This window comes from Castanea sativa, chromosome 8, assembly GCF_040712315.1.
Source record: "Castanea sativa cultivar Marrone di Chiusa Pesio chromosome 8, ASM4071231v1".
Taxonomy (NCBI): domain Eukaryota; kingdom Viridiplantae; phylum Streptophyta; class Magnoliopsida; order Fagales; family Fagaceae; genus Castanea; species Castanea sativa.
Genome location: NC_134020.1, coordinates 13,061,272 through 13,083,433, shown reverse-complemented (window position 1 = coordinate 13,083,433; position 22,162 = coordinate 13,061,272). Strand labels below are relative to the sequence as shown.

At 37.0% G+C, this 22,162-nt stretch overlaps 2 protein-coding genes across 3 annotated transcripts; one reads left to right on the top strand and one right to left on the bottom strand.

Moving 5' to 3' along the window:
• The first annotated feature begins 9,688 nt into the window (after positions 1-9,688).
• On the top strand, positions 9,689-14,120 carry LOC142606858 (ACD11 homolog protein). The gene is made up of 4 exons (XM_075778218.1): positions 9,689-10,125; positions 11,453-11,625; positions 12,438-12,583; positions 13,598-14,120. The coding sequence occupies exons 1-4, from the start codon at positions 9,901-9,903 to the stop codon at positions 13,702-13,704; spliced, it is 651 nt and encodes a 216-aa protein (XP_075634333.1). The 5' UTR covers positions 9,689-9,900; the 3' UTR covers positions 13,705-14,120.
• Positions 14,121-15,015: 895 nt separating this feature from the next.
• On the bottom strand, positions 15,016-21,031 carry LOC142607640 (dihydrolipoyllysine-residue acetyltransferase component 4 of pyruvate dehydrogenase complex, chloroplastic). 2 transcript variants are annotated; one of them, XR_012839358.1, is made up of 7 exons: positions 19,933-21,031; positions 19,624-19,815; positions 19,434-19,521; positions 19,088-19,158; positions 18,884-18,967; positions 18,466-18,596; positions 15,016-15,506 (listed from the first exon to the last, which is right to left on the bottom strand). XR_012839358.1 is itself a non-coding variant. In XM_075779207.1 (6 exons), exons 1-6 carry the CDS (start codon positions 20,836-20,838, stop codon positions 15,402-15,404), a joined length of 1,446 nt encoding a protein of 481 aa, XP_075635322.1. In that variant the 5' UTR covers positions 20,839-21,030; the 3' UTR covers positions 15,016-15,401. The 2 variants fall into 2 exon arrangements, 1 of the variants encoding a protein (XP_075635322.1); XM_075779207.1 differs by lacking the exon at positions 18,466-18,596 and having other exon boundaries at positions 19,933-21,030.
• Positions 21,032-22,162: the final 1,131 nt, after the last annotated feature.

The following is a 22,162-nucleotide window of genomic DNA, read 5'->3' as shown; positions in this document are numbered from 1 at the left end:
ATGGAGAAACATATAGAATTTTTTGGAGAGAACATTAAGAACACTATTGTGAAGTGGTGTATGTGAGTGTTAGACACTTAGACATTCTCCTTTTGTAAACTGATTGAGAGACCACACATCTTGGGCATTAGTGAAATTGGAGTGAAGATTGAAAGTGTTCCCAAGTGCTTGTGATCTTCGATTTTGAAATTCACCACTCCAAAGTATACTCTCTTGTTCTTAAATTCTGAAACTTATATAGTACATGTTAACTTTTATGAATGAAGTAGATCCATTTTTTTCTGTTGCGTACATGCATGTTTCCATCAGAATATAAGAAGGATGAGTCACGTAGATGATTTAGTTCATCGAACTAATTCCCCTTTCATGGCTTCCATCAATAGTCATCCCCTGCCTTCTAAGTTCAAGATTCCTTCCTTTGACTCATATGATAGAACGCGCGACCCATGTGATCACATAGCAACTTTCAAGACCACAATGCACCTTTAAAGAGTTCCAGATAAGAAAATGTGTAAGGCCTTCCCAAACACCCTTAAGGGACCAGCATGAGTGTGGTTCAGTAAAATACCACCGAATATTGTTGATTTTTTTGAGGAGTTGAGTAAGTTATTCGTCAACAACTTTATTGGAGGACAAAGGCATAAATGCTCCTCATCTAGCCTGTTGACTATAGAACAAGGAGAAAATGAAAGCTTGCGGTCCTTCATCGCTCGCTTCAACAGGGAAGCCCTGACGGTAGACAAGATGGATGACAAGTTGCTATCGGTAGCCTTCCACAATGGAGTTAGTTCGAATTTATTCATCCATAAGCATTATGATCAGGAACCACAAACCATAGCTGAACTCGTCCATTCAGCCTAAAGCTTCATGAATGCAGAGGATGCGATCATTACCAAGAAAAGGAAAAGAGCAGAGCGAATGGAAGCTGATCTCCCATGCCATCCTGACCAATGCCATCCTGACCAAGGCCCTCGTCCAAAGAAGGCCCAAATGAGAGAGAAGAAAAACAATAGGAAGGCAGGTTCTGTTAGGATTAGTGCCCTTAAATCCTATTGTATGATGCTATGTATGATATTATGTATGACATGATGTATGACTTAATATTGTGATTGATAAAGTTATTTTATTTTTATCTAAAATAATAGTAACATGAATATGGGACATTATCATATAGTCCATGAGATGCATTGTATGTGATTTATGTGAAAAGTCACAGAAGATGTAAATCACAAGTTCTTTGTAAACTCAGAATTTATAGTTCGTAGTCGGTGATGAAATTGGGCATTTCATCTACGAAGACTATAACATGTCAACTAAGATGATTTGTCTTGATCATGGAAGAGGAAACTTCTAGTTGATATGTTTTAAGAGTTAAAACATATTGAACAGGACCGCTGTGAGATTTATTGTTCTCCTAATGACTGTCAAATGAATAATAAATCTCACGACTTCTATTTGCATGAACTCTTAATCCTGAGAGAATAATGGACCTGATCATGAAGTGTAGGTTGCTTTGATATATCAGGAGTGAGATCTGAAGTGACGGTCAAAACCTCAGTATGTTGGGCAACCACATTTAGTGTTGATGGAACATATATTCTCAAGATGGAATTCATAGTCTCTTGATGGAGATATAAAATACTCCCTTGAGATAAGTTTAATGGTTTCAGTTATTCAGAGAGTTAGGCCTAACCACTTTAGTAAGAAATTACTAAAGTATATATTTATGAAATTGGATTTCATAAATATATAATGAATAACTTTAAAGAATTAAACCGGGTACTCAAGGATAAGATGTAGTAATTTACAAAGTGGCAGTCTACGTTTATGACTTTGTGTTACTACGAATATTTTATGAAGGGATTACGTGTATAATAAAGTCTTGGGATATAATTTATTAATAAGGCTTAAAGTGCAATTATATTTATATAGTGGTATTAAATATAATTAATGGTAACTTTGGACTTGTCAAGAGTTGACGGAAAAGCCCAAGGCCCATTGGAGCTAGTGTCTTATTGGTCCCTTTTGGTCCCACTCCAAGCCACACACTAAAGCCCAATTGGAAAGGCCCAATAGGCCAGCCCAATTAGATAATCAGTTAGTTATAAAGGGAGAAACATACAGAATTTTTAGATAAAGAGATTAGAAAAGAAAAAGAAACGGTGTGTGAGAGAGTGTGAGACACACTTTCATTCTCCCTTTGAAAAACTGATTGAAAGACCACACATCTTGGGCGTAAAGTGGAATTGGAGTGAAGATTAAAAGTGTTCCCAAGTGCTTCTAATCATTGTTTTGAATTTCTCCACACCAAGGTACGCTATCTTGTTCTTAAATTCTAAAATTTACATTGTGCACGTTATCAATCATGAATGAAATAAATCCTTGTTCGTTGCTTCCGCTGTGGGTTTTGCATGAGATGCAAAACCAGAATTTTTCCTTCAGGTTCGTCTTCAGGAAGGAGTTAGCACTACACGCCCTTGAATGTTCCACTTGATCAAGTGCTTATACAAATCAAGGATGACCCATCCTTGAAGCGGCCAAAGGAGATGAAGGGAGATCCTAATAAGCACAATAAGAACAAGTATTGCTGCTTCCACAGGGACCACAGGCATGACACGGACGAGTGCTATGACTTAAAGTAGAAAATAGGGAATCTTATCAAGTAGGGAAAGTTGAGGAATTTTCTTGGATGAGATCATAAAGACGAGAAGTTGAAAGGAAAGGTAGAAAAGCCATCACAGCCCCCACTTGGAGAAATAAGAGTTATTGTAGGAGGAACTTCAATAAGGCAATCTTTCAAGTCAAGAAAGACATACCTGAAGGTGGTGCAGAACATCCAACTCTCTGGACGACCACCAAGGATGAGGGCGGCAGATGAGATGAATGAAGAGCAACTTCGTCTTAACCTCGATCTAATAGATGAGGTAAGGACGGATGCAAAGCAGAGGACAGTAAGATATAAAAATCTTATGGTTAGACAATATGATGCAATGGTGAAACCTAGGCATTTTAACATTGGGAGCCTCGTCCTAAAAAGGGTCTCTTTGGCAACTACAAACTCGGCTCATGGAAAATTGGGGCCTAATTGGGAAGGACCCTACAGGGTTATCAATTGCAAAAGACAAAGATCATACTACTTGGAAGCCCTGGATGGACGGAAGCTAGAACACCCCTGTAATGTTGAACATCTAAGAAGATACTATCAGTGAAGGATCAACCTAGACGAGCATCATCATGGACGAAGTTGGAGCTATGTGTTACTTCCCTCATATTTATTGATAGTACTACATGTTTTTAATATTTTAATTCCAAAAAAACTGCATTAGTTTCCAACTTTTAAGCTGTCTACGGACGAATTTGTGATGGATGAAGTCATGGACTTAGTCTGTTTATATATAAGTATTTTTAATTCCCTAAAGGCACTAGCTTCTAAGCATGTGCCATGCTTGTGGACGATGTTTATGTTGTGTATATACAATTTAGATTCCCAATGTATATAATATTCTGTGAATTCCTAATTTTCATGTTATTTTCATTCAAACTAATCCACAAGAAGGCTAAAAGCCCAAGACGAGTAAAATTTCTGGACGCAAGGATGTAACGTCTATAAGCTTTCCTTAAAATAAGGATAAAGCAAAGAAAAATAAACCTAAGGTATATTCGTCTAATCAATGGACGAGGTAAAGCCTTAGGTATATTTATCTAACCAATGGACTAGGAAAAACATGCACGTAAAAATATTCAAAATCCATAGATGAATTTGACCAGCCAAACAGTCCAATCTTTGGATGAGTAAATGCTAGCAACGTCTTGCCTAAAGACGAGTAAAGGACCGTCCAGCCTATGGACGAGGGATAATGCAAGCTATAAGTCAAATCTATGGACGAATAAAGCTAGCAAAAGAAATATCATTCATAGATGAGTTATACTTGTAAAATTTAAAGAATGGTAAAAGTGTTAAACATAAAAAATTATTCTAAGATGGACAAGCTAAATGCCTTCATGAATGGATGGACCACACCTAAAAACCATAATAAAAAAAACATGGACGATGTAAACAAAGGAAATTCATTCATATAGTTAAGACGAGATAAAATATCTTATATGTGGATGGACCACACTTAAAACCACAGAAATAATATGGACGATGTAAACAAGGGAAAATTCAATCATACATAAAGCATATAACATGTTCAACACCAAATGAAGAATGAAAATGGAAGTAAATATTCATTCATAGAACATAAAAATGGTAGACGACTATCGTCCAATAACCCTTAAATTGTGCATGCCAATAAAGGCAGTTGTATCTGTTATCATACCTCTATACATTTGGACAAGAAAATTGTACTTAGATAAAACTTAAAATAAAGCCCCAAAAAAAAAGGGACCATGAACAATATATAAAAACAAAGTTAAATTGAAGATTACTTTGATAAACCACTGAGGGCATCCCTAGACTTTGGATCGTCCTTGGAAGGCTCAGTAGAGGCATCGTCCATGATATTTACATCCTCAAAGCTCGTTTGAAGCAAAGAATTCTCAGCAGCAGTTGGAACCTTGAAGATATTAAAGTCCATCTCAGGATAGGCTTCCTTAGCATCAGTGTGAAAGTCCTCGTAGCCAGCAACATATTGCTCGTCCAGACGCCTAGTGAACTCGTCAGACGTTTTGAAGGTTTCGATTGCTTCGTCCTTTGCTTTCTCTAAGGACGAGGATAACTCTTGGCATTTTTCTTCAAGACAAAGCTCTTCCTCTAGCTCCTTGTTCTTTTTGGCCGGAACCTTAACATCGTCACGCAACTCCCTGGCCTGCTAGGACACAGCATAAAAACTTTGCCATCGCTTGACATAGGGATGGATGAGGAAGAGTTAGAAATTTTCTCTTAAAAAAAATCAACAAAGAAAATGCATGACATTTGTCTAACACCAAGGTAGGAGGAGCCTCAACAAGAGTTGAAGGATGAGTCTTACGAGAAGGTCTACCAACAAAAGGATGAAGAGCTTCAGTCTGGACAGCTGAAGGAGGAACTTTAGAAGGGACCAAGTTCACAGCCAGATCATCCAAGTATGTCATTGTATCTTTGGATTTGGGGGCCTTGGACGAGGGGGTCTTAGAAGGGGCCTTGTTAGTTCTGACCTTCAGATGTCGATGACTAGGAAGACTTCCAAGGTCCACATCTCTAGAGATACCCTTCCTCTTCCCAGCATGAGGTTGGACAGTGGGGCTCTAAACGACCAAAGGAACTGGTTTGTCCTAGAGGACTTGGACTTCCTCCTCCTCCTCAGTCCCACTAGTAACGTTGTTACCCTTGTTCTCCTTCATAGTGGCTAGCCCTATAATGGAGAAATCATGAAGAATTAGACGACTAAAAAAAATTTGAAAGACGACTCTTACTTCTACGAGTAGTCTCCTTGTGAATGAGATTCTCCTTAGTAGGCTCAAGACGACACAACGTTGCCAAATTATGGAAGGACTTATTAGGATAACTGCAAGCTCTTTCTATAGTAGTCTAAGTGTGGATGAGTAACAACTACATGGATGAGAAGAATTGTTAGACGAGGGAAAGAGCAAATGAAAAGACGAAGTAAACTTCAAAGAAAACATACCCGCAGGATGAAGACGACCTAAAGCATTGGTAAAAGGAGGGAAGGGAGTTCTGTTTACATCAATTGGGTCCCCAGCCCAATTTCCAAAGACAAAGAAAAATTTCGTCTTCCATAATCTATCAGAAGAACTACGACCCCTAATCAACTATAGATGACATTTTCCTCTTCATCTTAAGAAGAAGTCTTGGACGATTCAGCCATCTTGGACGAGCTAGCTCTAGAACAAGAAGTTGCCCTCTGCCTCATCTCTTCTTGGAAGACCTCCAAAGGAACTCCAAGAACCCCAAACGAATAATGCTCATCTTGGAAACTAAAGCTACTACTACCATTGGACTCGTCCTGATACTCGTCTATCTCTCTCACAGTACTACCACTAGACAAAGACATGATAGGAAAAATACATAATTTTCTAAGGCAAACCTAAGGACGAAGAAAAAGAAGAAGTACCTAATGAAAGCCTAAGGATGAGGATGACTAGACAAGGCTCCTGGACGAGATGGTAGAGGAAAATATCAAAAAAATGAGAGGGCAAGAGAGAGATTGTACCTATTTATAGGCTCTAAGGAGGGTCAACGGATTGACGTGGACCAACCAGAAGCTGACACATGGCAATCTCCTCGATAAACAAATCAACATAATAGGTTGGTCAATGAGATCATAACACGTAGCACAATCTGAGACGTCAAAAACCAACCACAACAGTGACACCACGTGGCATGCCAATTGACTAGTGAAACATCGACACATGTCAAAAATAAACAGTAAACAAGAATTTTGCTACAGTGACCAAGACGACTATTGGACAAAGGGGGCAACTGATGCTGAACTAAAAATCGGACTATATCCAGTTCATCCATAGAGTCGTCTAGGACCAAAAAGGTGACCAAAAAGGTCATCCAAAACTAGAAGGATCGTCCAAGACCAGAAGGGTCGTCCAAGACCAGAAGGGTCGTCCAAGACCAGAAAGGTCGTCCAAGACCAAAACGTCGTCCAAGACTAGAAAGGTCGTCCAAGACCAGAAGGGTCGTCCAAGACCAGAAAGGTTGTCGAAGACCAAAAGAGTCGTCCAAGACCAAAAGGGTCCTCCAAGACCAGAAAGGTTATCCAAGACCAAAAGGGTTGTCCATAAGAGTCATCCTGAGCAGAAAGGTCATCCTAACATAAGAAGGTCATCTATATTAAGACGGTCGTCCATGGACATGAGGGTCATCCGTGTGGAAAAGTGCCAAGACGACCCCCCAACACTTGGGAACTTGTAATTCGGACCACATGTTATTGAATCCTTGTTCATCGCTATTAAGCACTCAACTTCCAATGGCAGTTGTAAAGGATAAGATTGAACATTCTAACTTCCATAACAGCTATGGAAGTTAAATCTGAACCTTCTAACTTCCACAAATATTAGGGAAGTTACTAGACAAGTAACCGCTCCAAGAATTTACTATATAAGGACTCATCCACATCAAATAAAGGTAAGTTTTCACTACTCCTAAAAAGTTGGAATTCTTGAGTTCTAGAGAAAAAATTAACTTAAGCAACGGAGAGTTCTTGGCCGGTTCATCCCAGTCACCTTTGATCTTGTGTTTCTTTCTTTTCAGGCCTTCCAAGCAATCATCAGCCCATTGAAACTCAGACCAAAAGGGCCATCCATGAGAGTCATCCAGACCAGAAAATCAGTAGGCCGAATGCTCTAGGCATCATCAATTTCTTTTCTCTCTTTATGCACATGCTTCTTATTATTGTATGCAATATTTTATTTATGTTTCACACTAAGATGCCGTGATGAGTTTTGTTTAAAGTGTTTTAAAAATACAGGTTGTCAAAGTCTTTCTTGCCATGAACTCTCTTCTTGCAAAGTTTTTCAAGAGTTTGTGTTAGGATTAGATTTTATTGTATTCAACAAATGAGTATGAGTTGAGTGATTTATTACTTCTCTCATATTTCATTTGTTTGTTGTGGTTTTATCACGAATTGCCAAAAGGGGAGATTGTTAGAACATATGTGAATCATGTTAAAAACATATGTCATTTAGAATTGACTAATCATTTGACAAAACGCACTTTACTTGTAATTGGGTAGATCTAAGATGGTTTAAGTCTTTGAGAAACATGTTGTTCAAGTCAAGAGTTAAAACCATGCAAATCTGTTTAAGAAACAAGTGAAGAAGTGTTGTATTTTAAAACTCGATAGCTAACTCGACAGATGGCATCTATCGAGATTTAAAAGACAGTTTTAGCCCGATACTTAACAACTGCTCAACAAATAACATATCTATCGAGATGTATGAAAATCAGTTTTTCAGATCTGATTTTACGCATATCCATATGTATGTGTTTAGGCTTTCTTTTCTCACAACCCTAAACATATATAAGAATTATTTTAAGAGCCATCTCAGTTGATGCAAGTGAATGCAAAGGTTTTATTCAAGCATATTGCGACCAGAGACATATGCCCTAGTTCATCTTTCTCTTGAAGAAGCTGCTACGTTTGTACGCCGTAGGGTTTTGTAATCAAGGAACTTCATGATCTTCATCGTGTTGATGGACTGAAGAACTTTGCAGCCAACATCCTTCTCAAGTTAGTGTGCTAGTCACGTACGAGGATTCATGCAAAGGAGTAAGCCACGTACTGGGATTTGCGCATCAATTGATTAGTCATGTACTAGGAGTCATGCATTGAAAATAAGAGATTGTCACTTTAAAACAAGTCCAGTTGTGTATTGAGGTAAGGGTTCAACTGTAAGTTGGTATAAGGTACTTAGATTCCTTTACTTGCAACTGCTTATTGTGATAATAGTAGATTCTCGGGAGTGGTGACCTTAAAATCACCCAGTGGGGTTTTTGCCTTGGAGGTTTTCCCCATTCGTAAAAAAATCACCGTGTCAACTTTATTTTCCGCTGCATTTAACTTAGTTGGTGATTTGTTTGTGCTACCACGCATATTGCATGTTAATTGAATTAATAAATTAAATTAGCTAATTAATTTATTAATTTATCAGAAGGGGGAAAATACATTCTTGGTCTATCATATAATATACAAAATGATTTCTTGTAATCATTAAATTAAAAACATATTACTTATTATCAATCAAAATTAACGTATTGTTCAATCCACAGTAGATTTTTAAAATTTAAAAAAACAAAACAAAACAAAACCCATTGTTTGCTAAAAATGAATACAAATAAGTTGTCCAAAAAAAAGAACAAAACAAAAAAAAACAAAAGAAGAAGAAGAAGAACACAACAACAACAATGATATATTTGAGGGAAGGAAATTTTGGTGTTTTGTCACTACCTCTCTCCTGCCGCATTTTCTCTCCTATTATCTCTCTAAATAGGGAAAATAAAATTTTGGTGGGTTAGGAGAAAAACCACTTGGACTTCACCAAAATTCCCTCACATTTCACCTCTAACTAAACAACCCCCTTTTCCATTTTCTCTCCTATTTTCCACTCTCCTTTATCTATCCCTCTGAAAATTACCACAAATAAACAGGCAAAGAATGGTCAATTGATGAATTAGCCCTCTGCTTTACTAAAGTCTAAACCCGACCTGTGAATGCTTCTAATAATCACAATTAACTCGGGGAAAAACCCATCAAAAAAAAAAACTCGGGGAAAAAGAAAATTAAAATAACAAGTTAGAAAATTGTATGGGCCAAGAGGACCAGGGTCCAGTAGTCAAGCAAGCCCTGCAAAATTTGGGCCGGGGAGATGATGGCCCACGATCGTGACAGGGATGGACGGAGGTGGAGCGATATTGCTGTGGGAAAGCTATATAGACCAGAGATTGACTTTTCGTTTCATATATCATAATCTGTGTTTGTATCAAACAAACAGAGAGAGAGAGAGAGAGAGAGAGAAGAAGGTTCTTTTTCCTTAGGCAGAGCGCATCCGTAGCGAAACTTCAAACCATCACATTCCTACCACTCCGCACGTCTTTCCAATAGTTTTAGAGAGAACCTAAGCAAAGTAACCAAATTGTTAAATGTTTTTTTTTTGTTTGGCGTGTGGGGTCCCAATAATAACTCATTAACCTTTAATTTAATTGATGATGTTCAAATTCGATTCCTATTTAGCTATCCTAGTCCTACTTTAATAATAATCAAAATCCCCCAAGACAAGAGAAGAGACACAGAGTCGTGGTGCGTTGGTGCTGAAACCAAAATGGAATAAGGGAATCAAATACACATTATACATACAACAAGAAGCAATAGTTTAATTTATATACCAAGTCTTCTTAATTTGTTTTTACAGCATTTTCCCAGCAAATTAAAGAAAAGAAAAGAGGCGATGGATACGTACAGGCACGGCAATAATGCTTGCAGCATGACGACGCCTCTATCGGCTATGGCGGAGGCATTCGAGGAGCTGCTCGAGATTTCAAAAGCAAACCAGAAAGGCTCCGAAGAAGAGATGAGATTGGACACTTTCTGCGACGCCTGCTCTTTCGTCTCTGTTCTTTTTGGTTGCCTTGGCCTCGCTTTCAAGTTCGCCGAGTTGGAATACGTCTCCAAGGTTGCTTCCCTTCTATCCTATTACGACTCTCTTTTTCTTTTTTTACCCAAAACCAAAAAGAGTTTATGTTGATTTCAGTTATTTATTAATCAATTGAAGAGAAATTTTTTTAACTTTTTTAATGTTATAATTATGAACTCGGAAAAGAATCTAAACACAACATATATCTTCTTCTTGCTTGGATTGTGATTATTAGGGAAGCAGTTAATTTTTTTTGTCAGAGTTCAACATTTTGATCATGCTTTGATTTGGGTCATCAAATACATGATTTTTCAAAGCAAAAAATAATTCTTGTTTCACTTTTGGAGGAGGAGTTTACTTATAGTATCAGTTATTCGAATAGAAATAAGATGGTAGACAACAAGGTGGAATGTTATATGCTTCTATTTTATCTCTTTTTATCATTTTTTTTTTTTTAGATTGTATTTTTATTATTAGGAACTGAGTTAAATACTAAATAGTTAAGGGTGGGATATATTGTTAGGCTAGTTTTTCGTTACTAATCAATATATAGCTTGAACAAGGAGGGTGAAAAATCTTATTATTGAGTGAAATTTCACTTTACAGGTTGGTTTCCTCAAAAAAAGCGAAATGCTTATCTCCTATGTTGTAATTCTGCCATTTGTGAGGTGCCACAAATAACACATTTCGAGGATGCTTCCATTTCAAACATCGAAGAGATAATGTCTTCATAAATAGACTCAAAGCAAAGCTTCTTTCAATTTGGAAATAGAGAAATTACTCTAAGTTTATTAAAGATTATGAACATTGAAACAGAACATCCTTTCTATACTTTGTTATATGTTGGACACATGAAAATTTTAATAAGCTTACAATTTAATTGAAAATATTTCATGTAAATAATGAGGTTCACACATTTATAAATTTCTAGGACAACACTAAGTCATATTTGCTCTGTGATTTATTCATTTTGAGAGAGAGAGAGAGAGAGAGAGAGAGAGAGAGCATGTGTGTGTGTGTGTCTGATATTGTGTGTTAAGGGTAGTTTTAAAGCCATGATAGGCAGTCTTCGTATTCTTTAGTGACTTTCTAAGATTTCTGATGGTCATGGATGAGGTAATACTAGTTTTTGATTGCCATGGTCATTTTTCATCTTCCATTGTTAAATTCATGCCACTAGAGAATAAGGGTTTTGTAGCTGTTATAAATGCCTCTATTTCTCTGTAAGCCTTCGAGCCTGCCTTCTAAATTCTATATTTCTTATATTATTTACATGCACTGCTCCTAATGCCCTCCAATTTGTAAATACTTCATGATTGCATTCAATTGGACTTCCTGAATCTAATTCTCCCATTTATACATTCAGGTACATGATCTTAAGGAAGCATCAAGGACATATGACACTATAGAAGATATACTTGAGCTTGATGTTGCAAATGACACGGTAAAGACACCCGGAAGCCTTTCACGTAATTTACGACGAGTAAGACAGGGTCTTGACCTCATCAGAGCTTTGTTTGAACAATTTTTGGCAACGGAGTAAGTTCCACCTCTTCATGATTGCATCTTTATTTTATTTTATTTTTTTACATAGACTTGAATAAGATGCAGCATCAATTTGTGATTCATCTATTACTAAACAATCTGTTATAAAAACTTTGTTTGGAAGTTGAACTCTATTTCCTAGCAGCAATTAAATTCCTGGCTGTTGTTCTATGCCGCCCATGTAGCTTACCTACAATGCTACAACCCATCATCATTCATGTCAATGTTTTTGGTAAAATTAAATGCAGTGAGTTTAAAATCTAAATACTTACGTATGCATTTCATTTTTGCAAATTAATTGAGAATGTTCAGTTGAATAACCTAAAGACAGTGAGATTTTGATTGATTCTGGGATTATTTTCATTTAACCATTAATTTTGTTTGGAAAAGAAAAATACAGATTAGAACAGGAAAAAAGAGAAAGGTTCCTTTTATATAAATACATGATTTAAGCACTTTCTTTAGTGGTTTAGTATAGATTCATTCAAATCGACTAGGCAGGTTATTTCATATCCCCTATACAGAATTGTATATACAAAATAAAAACCTAATGTAATGGCATGAAAAAAGATTGACTCTGTCTCTATTCAGCTATATGTCAGTATGGCTATAATCAAATGACTGTGCTTAACACGAATTCAAAGTCCATCGAATTTTTTTTTTTGGTCAGATTAATTGAAATTTCCCTAGTGCTTAACTGCTTATGCAGGTCAAAACCAAATTGTTCTATAACTGTTTTTTAAATTCGATACTCTGTACTTGCCCTTCGCTACTAACATGTAATAATTTTCTTTTGTCACTTTTAGAGAGTACTCTTTAAAGGAAGCAGCTTCTACAGCTTATGCACAAGTTTGTGCACCATACCACTCATGGACAATCAGGACAGCAGTTGCTGCTGGAATGTATGCTCTTCCTACAAGAGACCAACTTCTGCTGAGACTCAATGAAACTGGTGAGTTTGAATCTAATTTTACTTTTTGAGCACCAAGTTTGAACCTTGCAATCAGAGATTTGCAATGTAGATTGCTAATGCTAAAGGTAACCCCAGGAACAAAACCAAAGCTCCTTGATAATGCCTGTAAACAGAGCAAATAAAAGAAATGTTGATCATATGTAGATGCAAAATGCATTAGAAATTGTTGTTAGAAATACTATGTCTGAAGTGAGCTATAAAAATTCATTAAAACTGTATGAATTAAACTTCCAATTTCAAGTTTAGGCGTATTTTCTTTTTCATAAAGAGTACGAAGTGCAAATGGATACTTGTACAATCTGAAGTTTCTTTAAAATCTCAATTATGATATATTTAATATGGATAGTTTAATAACTTACCAAAACATTACACTATCGCCTTGTTTATAACAAGCTATTTATGTTATGAACGATGCTTTAAAGTTAGGTTGGCACTGTTTAGATAATTTATATTAGGTTGCATGACACCATAGGTTTGCATTGAGGCTGGGAAAGGAGAGGTAAATTTTTTTTTTTTAATACTTCTTAACATTTTTTTTTTTCCTTCAGAGGTCATACTGCCATAGGATTTTTTTTTTTTTTTCTTTCAGGTAAATGCCATAGTTCTGTTTTAGTAGAGAGCTATTTTCACCAAATTAATCCTAAATTATGGAAAATTAATGTGAATAAATGGGTAATCAATACCTAGCTGAGCTGTAGCCCAGTCCTTGTGATACATACCTATCTTGTAGATGATTTGTTATCAAGCTGAAGATTACATGATTATTTTCATCATTGTCTCTGTGTTTGAAGCTTGATCTAAGAAAGGTTTATTATCAGAGTTGATCCTTTTAAGTGATTTTAGGCCTGATCTGATAGTGCACTAACAATGATATATTCTTTTGTTCTTCACCAGATGAGCATAACATCTTAGCTTCCATTTTCTCTCTCAATTTTATATTAGAAATGTGGCCTCCCCAAGAGACCTCAACTTTTATCATCAATGTTGTTGCAGATCAGTCAGCAGAGAAGAAAATGAGAAGGTATATCAGTGCAGCACTTCCGGTAATAGAGTACATTGACAAACTTTACCTCTCTAGGAATGTCATCTTGGACTGGTGAATTCACATTTGTGGGAAACAAAACAAAACAAAAACAAAAAAAGCAGGGATTTCTTGTTCAGTCAACAAGGAAGTCTGTCATGACTCATGCATCTTGATGTTTGAAGATCGTGTTGAAGAGATTTGCAGAGCTCCATTGAAGCATCTCTCATTCAAAACAATAGCCATTTCTATTAGTCCTTTTTTTCCCCCCTTTTTCGCCAGCAATGCTTTTTCTTATAGTAATTATACAATAATCAGTTTTGTTGTAGTTGTTGGCAAGCATATTAAAGATAGGACAATATTTTAAGTGAACTGTGGTGATCTGTAAATAAAGAGGTTGTCACCAACAATGGGTAAATAGACAGGACAATATTTCTTTAGAACTGTATGGCAAAGCAGACAAATTTTAGAACGATCATTTAGTAATTCAACTTTTCCTATAGATGCAACTTATTTCTTAACTTATTGAGATGATAAGTTGTGAGTGACAAACAATCACTTTCACATAGATTACTACTAATTATATTTTCTATCATTCACAATTTGTCACTAAAAAGAGTTGTTCCCTTGCACTTATTCTTATTAATTTGAAATTAAATGATTATATTCCTGGTGCTTGTTTGGATTCGTATGATAGACCCTACCAAACTCGGCCCAAGCGCACGATATCTTAGTTTTGTTTCTTGAAAAAGCATTCCGTTAACCTTTTCTCATTGGTGGTTACTGATCTATTTTGGTAGAGAGATAATTATCGCTGCAAAGAGCCCATTTGGCATTACTATTTCCTGAAGAAAATGGACGACAAAGAGCGATTTTTAAAACGAAAATGCAGGTTTGGCATTTGATTTTACTTTCGTAAGAAAATTACGTCAAATCATAGCTCATGGAGTGTTTTCCTAAAATCTCTAGAAAACTGCATTTTTTTCGCTTTATAGTTTTCCACAACAGCAATTTTTACATAATTTACCAAATGCTTAATTGCGCTTTAATAAAATATGTTTTCAAAATGTAACTTAACTGAAAAAATTGACAAAACATAGGTTTTCAAACAGCTGATCCGAACTGAAACATTATGCATAACAAAACCCCTACCCAAGATTCTTACATCACACTCCCCTCCAAAATGGAAGGTTTCACATACATCCAGTGCGGGAAATCTCTCTTTCCACATGCAATTAATTATAAACCAAAAGATTTTTTTTGTCAGTCTAAAGATGGTGGTAAACAAAGTAAATATTTGTCACTTTTTTATTTATGATAATTGAGGCCTATTTAACAGCTAATGGTTGCCACCTTTCCAAAAAAAAAAAAACCTAACGGTTGCCACATATGCAATTCAAAAACAGATACCATATACGCTTCAACACCACCTTGACCATGTCATGTACTGCCAATGTGTACATAAATTTTACGCCCTAATAATGCTGGAAAAATGAACTTATAAGACCACTCACTTCCTAATAAAACAGGCTCTAGGTCATCAAAAACCTTCAAAGTTATTCTCCTCTATCAAAATCTACTCAACAGTATCAGGAAATGTACTGGAAACATTTAAAAACCAAAACAAACTGAAAGACAACATAAGCATAACATTGTGGGGGACCACTGCAAAACTAGGTCAGGCACTCTGTCAAGTAGACACACCATTATCACACCCATGAAAGAATAGAAGCTCAACGTCAACAGGTATCAATTTGTAGAAACCTGACACATCATCTACAATGTCAGGCTTTCGGGGTTCTCTACAATCTTTGAAAAGGTCTGAAGAAAGGCAGCCAAGTCAGCTCCATAAATAATCCGGTGATCAGCTGTTACATTTACCTGTAAAAAGAGTAACACACCAACTCGGTTTAGGTCTTCTGCAGAAATTTAACTACTAGAAAAGTTTGGTGATCTTTTCAGATGAGAAGCTGTTCTATGTTTCATTGACAATATTAAATACATAGTATATTACATTCATGGATAGCAGAGGGACCTATCTCAGACAATCCAAACAGTAACTAAAGATAGTTTCTCCATATACCAGAGCCAAAGAACATATTTTTTTGCAAATAAAGAACTAGAGTGAGGATTTTGCTCCCCTAGAGTCATTTCAATAGAGATGCATGAGGATGAGGTTCAGGAACAACGTTTGTTTCTCTCCTTTCAGATGCTCTCCACCAGATAATAGATTTGATATACTAGGAGATTCAAGTTGAGAAAGACTTTTAACCCTTTAGGACAACATCTATTCTCAGTAATAACACGTCAAGTAATACAAAGCAGAATGGAAGCATATATTTGTGAAATGCAAGAGGCAAAGTTAACAGAGGACCTGGAATTATGCCTGCCTTTGTGTTCCATCTAACCCTTAACAAAACAAGGGTGGGGTGGAGGGTGGGGCTGTAATTTCTCATCTTGTTCCACATTGGGTACAGCAGCCCTACCCCAACCTTGCCTTACTGCATAATGTTTCTGAATCTAATATAAGTTTTAAATCCATTAAATTAATAACTACTGTCAGATTCCTGTAATTGTAAGTTACCAGTAATTGTAAGTTACCAGTGACAAATCATTGTCGCCCACTCACCCTTGGATAGAAGGGGAATCACTCCTCATTTCCAAATCTTATCCATTCAAAAGCCAAAAATTTGTCCCATAACAAAAAATTTCATTACTAGAAGAAATTTGAACGGAAAAAGAAAGATAAGGGGGAAAACAGAAGAGGGCCAAAATGATAACAAAAAGGATACCACACCCTTTCACACTGCATTTTTTTTAATAGTGAGTTACATATGCATCAATGAATGTTGAACCAATGACCACACCATTCACTTGATTCCAACATGAGATGGGAGTGTCCAATAAACCAACAGACCCAGCAGCCCTTGTTGTCCTACAAGCCCAAATAGAGGAATCCTATGATCTGGACTTGGAGGCCCAAATCCGGCCCAGTTATCCAAAGCTGGTACTATTATTCAAAGCCCATTGAGGCTGGTCCTACAACATTTATTTAGTCAATATTGCTAGTCCTAATATCTTTAATTAGTCAATCTTAAAAGCTGATGTTTGTGGGAAATATCTGACCATTTATTTACTCTATGTTTTCTATGTTTTGAGAACTATTTACTAATTTAATTCTCCCATGCTTAGAGGGCTATTCAGAGCAATATATATAGATGATTGGCTACCATGAATAAATCAAATTAGAGAGTGATTATTCAGAAATACTTGTGTTTTATTGCCTCTTTGGGTGAATTCCACTGACTGGTGAGTTTGTTAGCCCTGTATTCTTGGTAAGCAATATATATAGTTAGTCGGCTACCATGAATGAATCAACTTAGAGAGTGATTATTCAGAAATACTTGTGTTTTATTCTCTGTATCTCTTTGGATGAATTCCATTGAGTGGCGAGTTTGTTTAGCCCAGTATCCTTGGTACTTTACTTTGGGTGGTGATTTTTCTGTATCCCATTTCCCATTATCACGACATAAAGTGGAGAGGCCATTTAATCTAAAGCTTATTGGCACCTTTCAAAATTCCATACTTTGAAGAATATACTAAACTTCATGACGTTGTCTTGTTTTGATATATAGTAAAGGACATGTTTGGTTGGTGCATTCACAAATCACAGTAAAAGAAAAAAAGCAGTTTTTGGAAATGCAACTCCAAATCAAAAGCAAAATTGAAAACATCATTTTGATGTTTTCAGTTTCCTGGTTTCTGTTTTCCAATTGACAGAAAGTCTCTCTCTCTCTCTCTCTCTCCGCGACTTGAACAAAGACTCAGATCATATGAGGTTTGGTTGATGTCTATAGCACCATGGTTTTGTGTCACTTAATCACCAAAACCACACACTCATGGCCAAAGAAACAGATTTTCCCTCTCTCTCTTAACATGCCCTAAGGCCCCCCATTTACAAATCTCGTCCCTCTCTCGCTGCTTATTGGCCCAACTGCATCCCTCACTCCAAGCATATCGCCAAGTGCAAAACCTTTGATTCCTCCACCTTGACGATGCTGAAAAGCTCCAGTGTGAGCTTAGATTCCAAATCTTCTCAATCTCCTTCACAATCAGTTACATGAGTAATGGGAATTTTCAATGTGGATTCACCAATTAACGAATGGGATTTTTTGGTGTTGGGTTGAGCTGCTTGATTATGGCTCTAGTTTTGTTGGTGTTAGTGTTAGTTTGGGTCTTTTGATGGAGTTTGGTGATGTGTTGGTTTGATGAAGCTTAAATTGGTTGTTGAAGGTGGTTTCATATTGTTGGGCTGTGATGAGAAGATGTTGCTAGAATCAACTGGATTTGGATGTGGAGGTACAAAGGCTGTTGAAGAAATGGGTAATCTTGGATTATTTGGGAGTTGCCAAAGATTATGGTGATTGGGTACCATGAGCATCCAAACAATTTTTTTGTTTTAAAAAATTGTTTTTTGTTTTTGCAATTATGAATGAATTCTCCATTGAAGCTCAACCAAAAAAAAAAGATCATCTCTAAAAACATGTTTTTGAAAACAGAAAAATGAAAACATTCCCAAACATGCAGAAGGCATAACCCTAGTAATACAAGAATCACTTACAACATGCAAAAACAAAAGAAAAAAGGAAGAAAACCTAAGAAATGAAGTAATAAAATCTTAATGAAAGATTTAGAACTAAGTGAGAATGAAGTGTTTGCATTCACACTGAGATATTATCATAATCCAAAGATTTAGAACTATGTGCAAATATTTTCGGGAACATGTTTTATTCCATTGTTTCAGCCTTGCAAACAAGACTAAATATGAAGTTCTATATACCAGATTTTTGAAGTTTTGGGAATGTGACCATGATTGGACCAAATTAACCGTTTCAGAAACACACTGCCATGGACCTGTCTGCATTATTCTCATTGTTCTCCTAATTGAGAAGTAGACGCTGTTCCCAAAACCTGAATCACAGTATTACTTATCACTACAAAGTTTTTCTCACTGGACATCTTATGACGATTATGAATTATTGAAACTAGAATGTTTACCACAGAATCAGTTACAAACATGTTTTCGTCATATTTCCCTGTTCAAATCACAGTATCACACATATTTTTTATGGAAGGGACTGATCAAGATATTAGCCAACACCTTAACAAAAAGTTCATAAGAACTACCCACTAGTTTATAAGCACGTGAAACACAAAATTTATAGATTTTAAAGAAATGGAAACTAAGCAAAACTCACCAGCATCTTACTTTTCACGCTGAAATATCCATCTGCATCAGCCACCATGGTTGGCTTGGATGCTCCAACAGCCATGATAGCCCCCTGGAAATAGTTCCAAATTTAGACCAAATGGCTAATTACTTACAAGGGTGAGAACGATCTCATTAATTCATAAATAAAAAACAAAATATATAAGCCTAGCCATTATTATTGATAACTCGCCTGTCCTGGAGGAAGAATAGCATCAAATCTATCCACTCCAAACATGCCCAAATTCGATAGAGTGAAAGTCCCTACATACAATTCGAACATAAGTTAGTGTTATTTGTTCCCCCCAAAAGAAAAAATGTTCAGCCTAGTACAAAAGTTCAGCCCATTAGCGATGTTAGTCCTTGAAATTTAAAGTGATCGCTTTTAGATTGTACCAAACTTAAAACTGACGTGTCATCACTTCATTGCGACTAACAGCGATCACTTCGAAGTTTTTTAGGAACTAAAAGCAATTATTTTAAACTTCTAGACACTAAAATCACTCTTGAGCTACAGTTTAGGGACCAATAGTAAATACCTGAATTGTACTCATTGGGCTGAAGTTGCTTTGCCCGAGCTTTCTTCAAAAGCTCTTTCCATTGTTGAGATAACAGGTACAAATCCAACTGCCCCAGGGCCATCAAACACATGTCACCAACTAAAACTAACACTCCCAAACTCTTCAAAACTGGAAATTAAAAGACAATTTCCTAAGTGGCCTATGGTACCTTATCTGCGTCCTGAAGAACAGGGGTTATCAAGCCACCATCAATAGCCACTGCAACTGCAATGTTTACGTTAGCATTATAAGTAAAACCTTTGCCGTCTTTACACGTGGCATTGACGACTGGGTGCTGAGCAAGTGCCATTGCTGCAGCCTTGGCTAATATCGCAGTCATGGTCACACCCTTTGGTTTCACCTGAACAGAATCACATAAAACCTCCGTTTATTCCCACAGTGCCAAATAAATCAAACTCTCAATTCAATTAAGCAGAGGTTAGATTAGAATGCAAACCCCCTAAATGTAATAATGTACCTTCTCATAGAGGGCGTCGAGGGCATCGGTGGTGACGGGATAACCGACGCGAAAAGTCGGCACGGAGAGACTTTCCAGCATGTTCTTCGACACCGCCGATTGCATTGTTGTAAAAGGCACCACCGTAGAACCTGGAATTGGAGGCGGGGCAGCCAAGGAGGCCGTGGATTTCGGAGGCGGAGGTGGAGCAGACTCCACGTTTGATTTGATTTCGATACTCTTGGAAGGTGTGATTCCTGCGGCGGCCTCTATATCGGCCGGGGTGATTCGGCCGAAAGGACCGGTTCCGACCACCGATTCGATATTAACCTTGTGCTGCTTCGCTAGTTTTTTTGCAGACGGCGTTGCTACTGTCTTCCTTGGTGAGTCTGAGACTGGTTTGGACCGCGGAGGCTGTGGCTGAGAGATTGCCGAAGCGGGAGAAGAAGTCGGCGGAGGAGAAGTGGAATTGGAGGAGGAGGCGGCTTTGGCTTTGGCTTCGGCGATTTCGTCTTCGGTTTCGGCTAAAAGGCCAATAGGAGCGCCGACGGGAGCGGAGTCGCCTTCGGGGACGACAATAGCGGCGAGGATTCCGTCGTAAAAGGTCTCGACGTCCATGTCAGCTTTATCGGACTCGACGACGACAACGCTTTCACCTTTGGAGAGTATGTCGCCTTCGGATTTGATCCAGGAGACGATCTTGCCCTCGGTCATGGTGGAGCTGAGGGCGGGCATGAAGATCTCTCTGATCTTGGATCGGACGGTCAGGGTTCTACGCTTGGAGGGAAATGTGGAGAAGGAGGAAGGACGGAAGGGAAGGGAATTAGAGAGAGAAGAGGAGAAGGAAATGGAAGCGAAATTGGTGATGGTGTTGGTGTTGGTGTTGGTGTTGGAGAGAGGAACTCTAGAGAGAAAAGGCGAAGCCATTGCGAAATGGTAATTAAGAGAGAAAAGAGAAAGAAAGGTTGGTTCAGTGGGTTTGGCAATGAGAGTATGAGAATGAGAGAAAGAGGGAAATGAAATAATAAAGAGAACGGGGACGGAGAAGACGAGGTGGTAGAGTTTGTTGTGTTGGTAAGCTTTGGAGTTGGAGCTACTTTCACTATGTTAATATCGCCACCAATGACTTTCTTTTTTCCTTTTCTCTTTCATTTGATTTTGGCCTTTTGGGGGACCCTCTTCTTTTTTGTCAACGTTTCCCAACGGAGATTCTTTATATTTCCACTTGTTTGAATTATCTAATTTACCTTTAAATGACCCCCAAAAAAAAAAAAAAAACCAAAATTTTACTATACCTAAGTGTTGTTACTTACCTTCCTATCTAATTATGAATCTTCCCTTTTTTTTCTTTTTCTTTTTTTATACAAATTATGAATCTCCTTCTTTATATATGAAATAGGTTCAAATTATACCTGCTATAACTCTAAAAAGTTACATATTTTTTAAACTATTGAATTTAAGTAGATCTAACGATTAAAAAAAAGACCCTCATTAATACCAATATTCTAATTGATCTCATTTATTATCTTTTATTTAATACATTTCATACTTGTTTTTAAACCCAAAAAAATTTATATGTTCTCCCTCCACTGCAAGTCTCTCTCTCTCTTTCTCTTTGCACAGCTCTTCCTCTATCTCCTCCATGGCTAGGTCGTTGGCAGCAATACAAAATAAAAAGCACAGCCTGCCATAATTTTGTTTTGTTTTTCTACTAAGAGCATTAGCTATTAGTAGCGGTGCAGCCATAATTTTGGTTACAATTACTCATTTGCTTTTGCTTTAATTTATGCATTCCTTTTGGCATATCACTTAAACCGCTTCCACTACCTTCAAGATAAAACAAGTTCTCAAGATTCGATGTGTTTTCTGGCAATTTAGTAAGAGAATGACAATTTGACAATATCAATGATTGTAAATTGTAGAGTTCGATTCAGGTAATCTCTTAATTGCAGTGTGAGAGAGATCAATGTACCGTAAAGGCTTCAAATTGCCAATTAAATCAGGTATATTAGTGATATGGTAATGAGATAAAGATAGCACTCGTAAAAATTGAGTTTGGACAACAAATTATGCAGTTCAATATCACATACATGACATGATTCATGATCAAGTGCCAAAAAAGTTCTTAAAAACTTGGTTCTATCAATGGCCTCAAATATCACCGAATTTTCATATTTGCCTCCGACAAGTGACAAATACCTAGTATTTAAAGGGATATGAGAAGGATGATTGTCCTCCAATCTGAAACAAT

What these genes read in the sequence shown, in the direction of transcription:
- LOC142606858 (XM_075778218.1), top strand. Translation starts at nt 9,901, where the DNA reads ATGGATACGTACAGGCACGGCAATAATGCTTGCAGCATGACGACGCCT. An exon ending in AGTTGGAATACGTCTCCAAG is followed by an intron (nt 10,126 to 11,452) that starts GTTGCTTCCCTT and finishes TTATACATTCAG; the next exon opens with GTACATGATCTTAAGGAAGC. An exon ending in GAACAATTTTTGGCAACGGA is followed by an intron (nt 11,626 to 12,437) that starts GTAAGTTCCACC and finishes TGTCACTTTTAG; the next exon opens with AGAGTACTCTTTAAAGGAAG.
- LOC142607640 (XM_075779207.1), bottom strand. Translation starts at nt 20,838, where the DNA reads ATGGCTTCGCCTTTTCTCTCTAGAGTTCCTCTCTCCAACACCAACACC. An exon ending in TCGACGCCCTCTATGAGAAG is followed by an intron (nt 19,816 to 19,932) that starts GTACATTATTAC and finishes GATTCTGTTCAG; the next exon opens with GTGAAACCAAAGGGTGTGAC. An exon ending in CTATTCTTCCTCCAGGACAG is followed by an intron (nt 18,968 to 19,087) that starts GCGAGTTATCAA and finishes AACTATTTCCAG; the next exon opens with GGGGCTATCATGGCTGTTGG.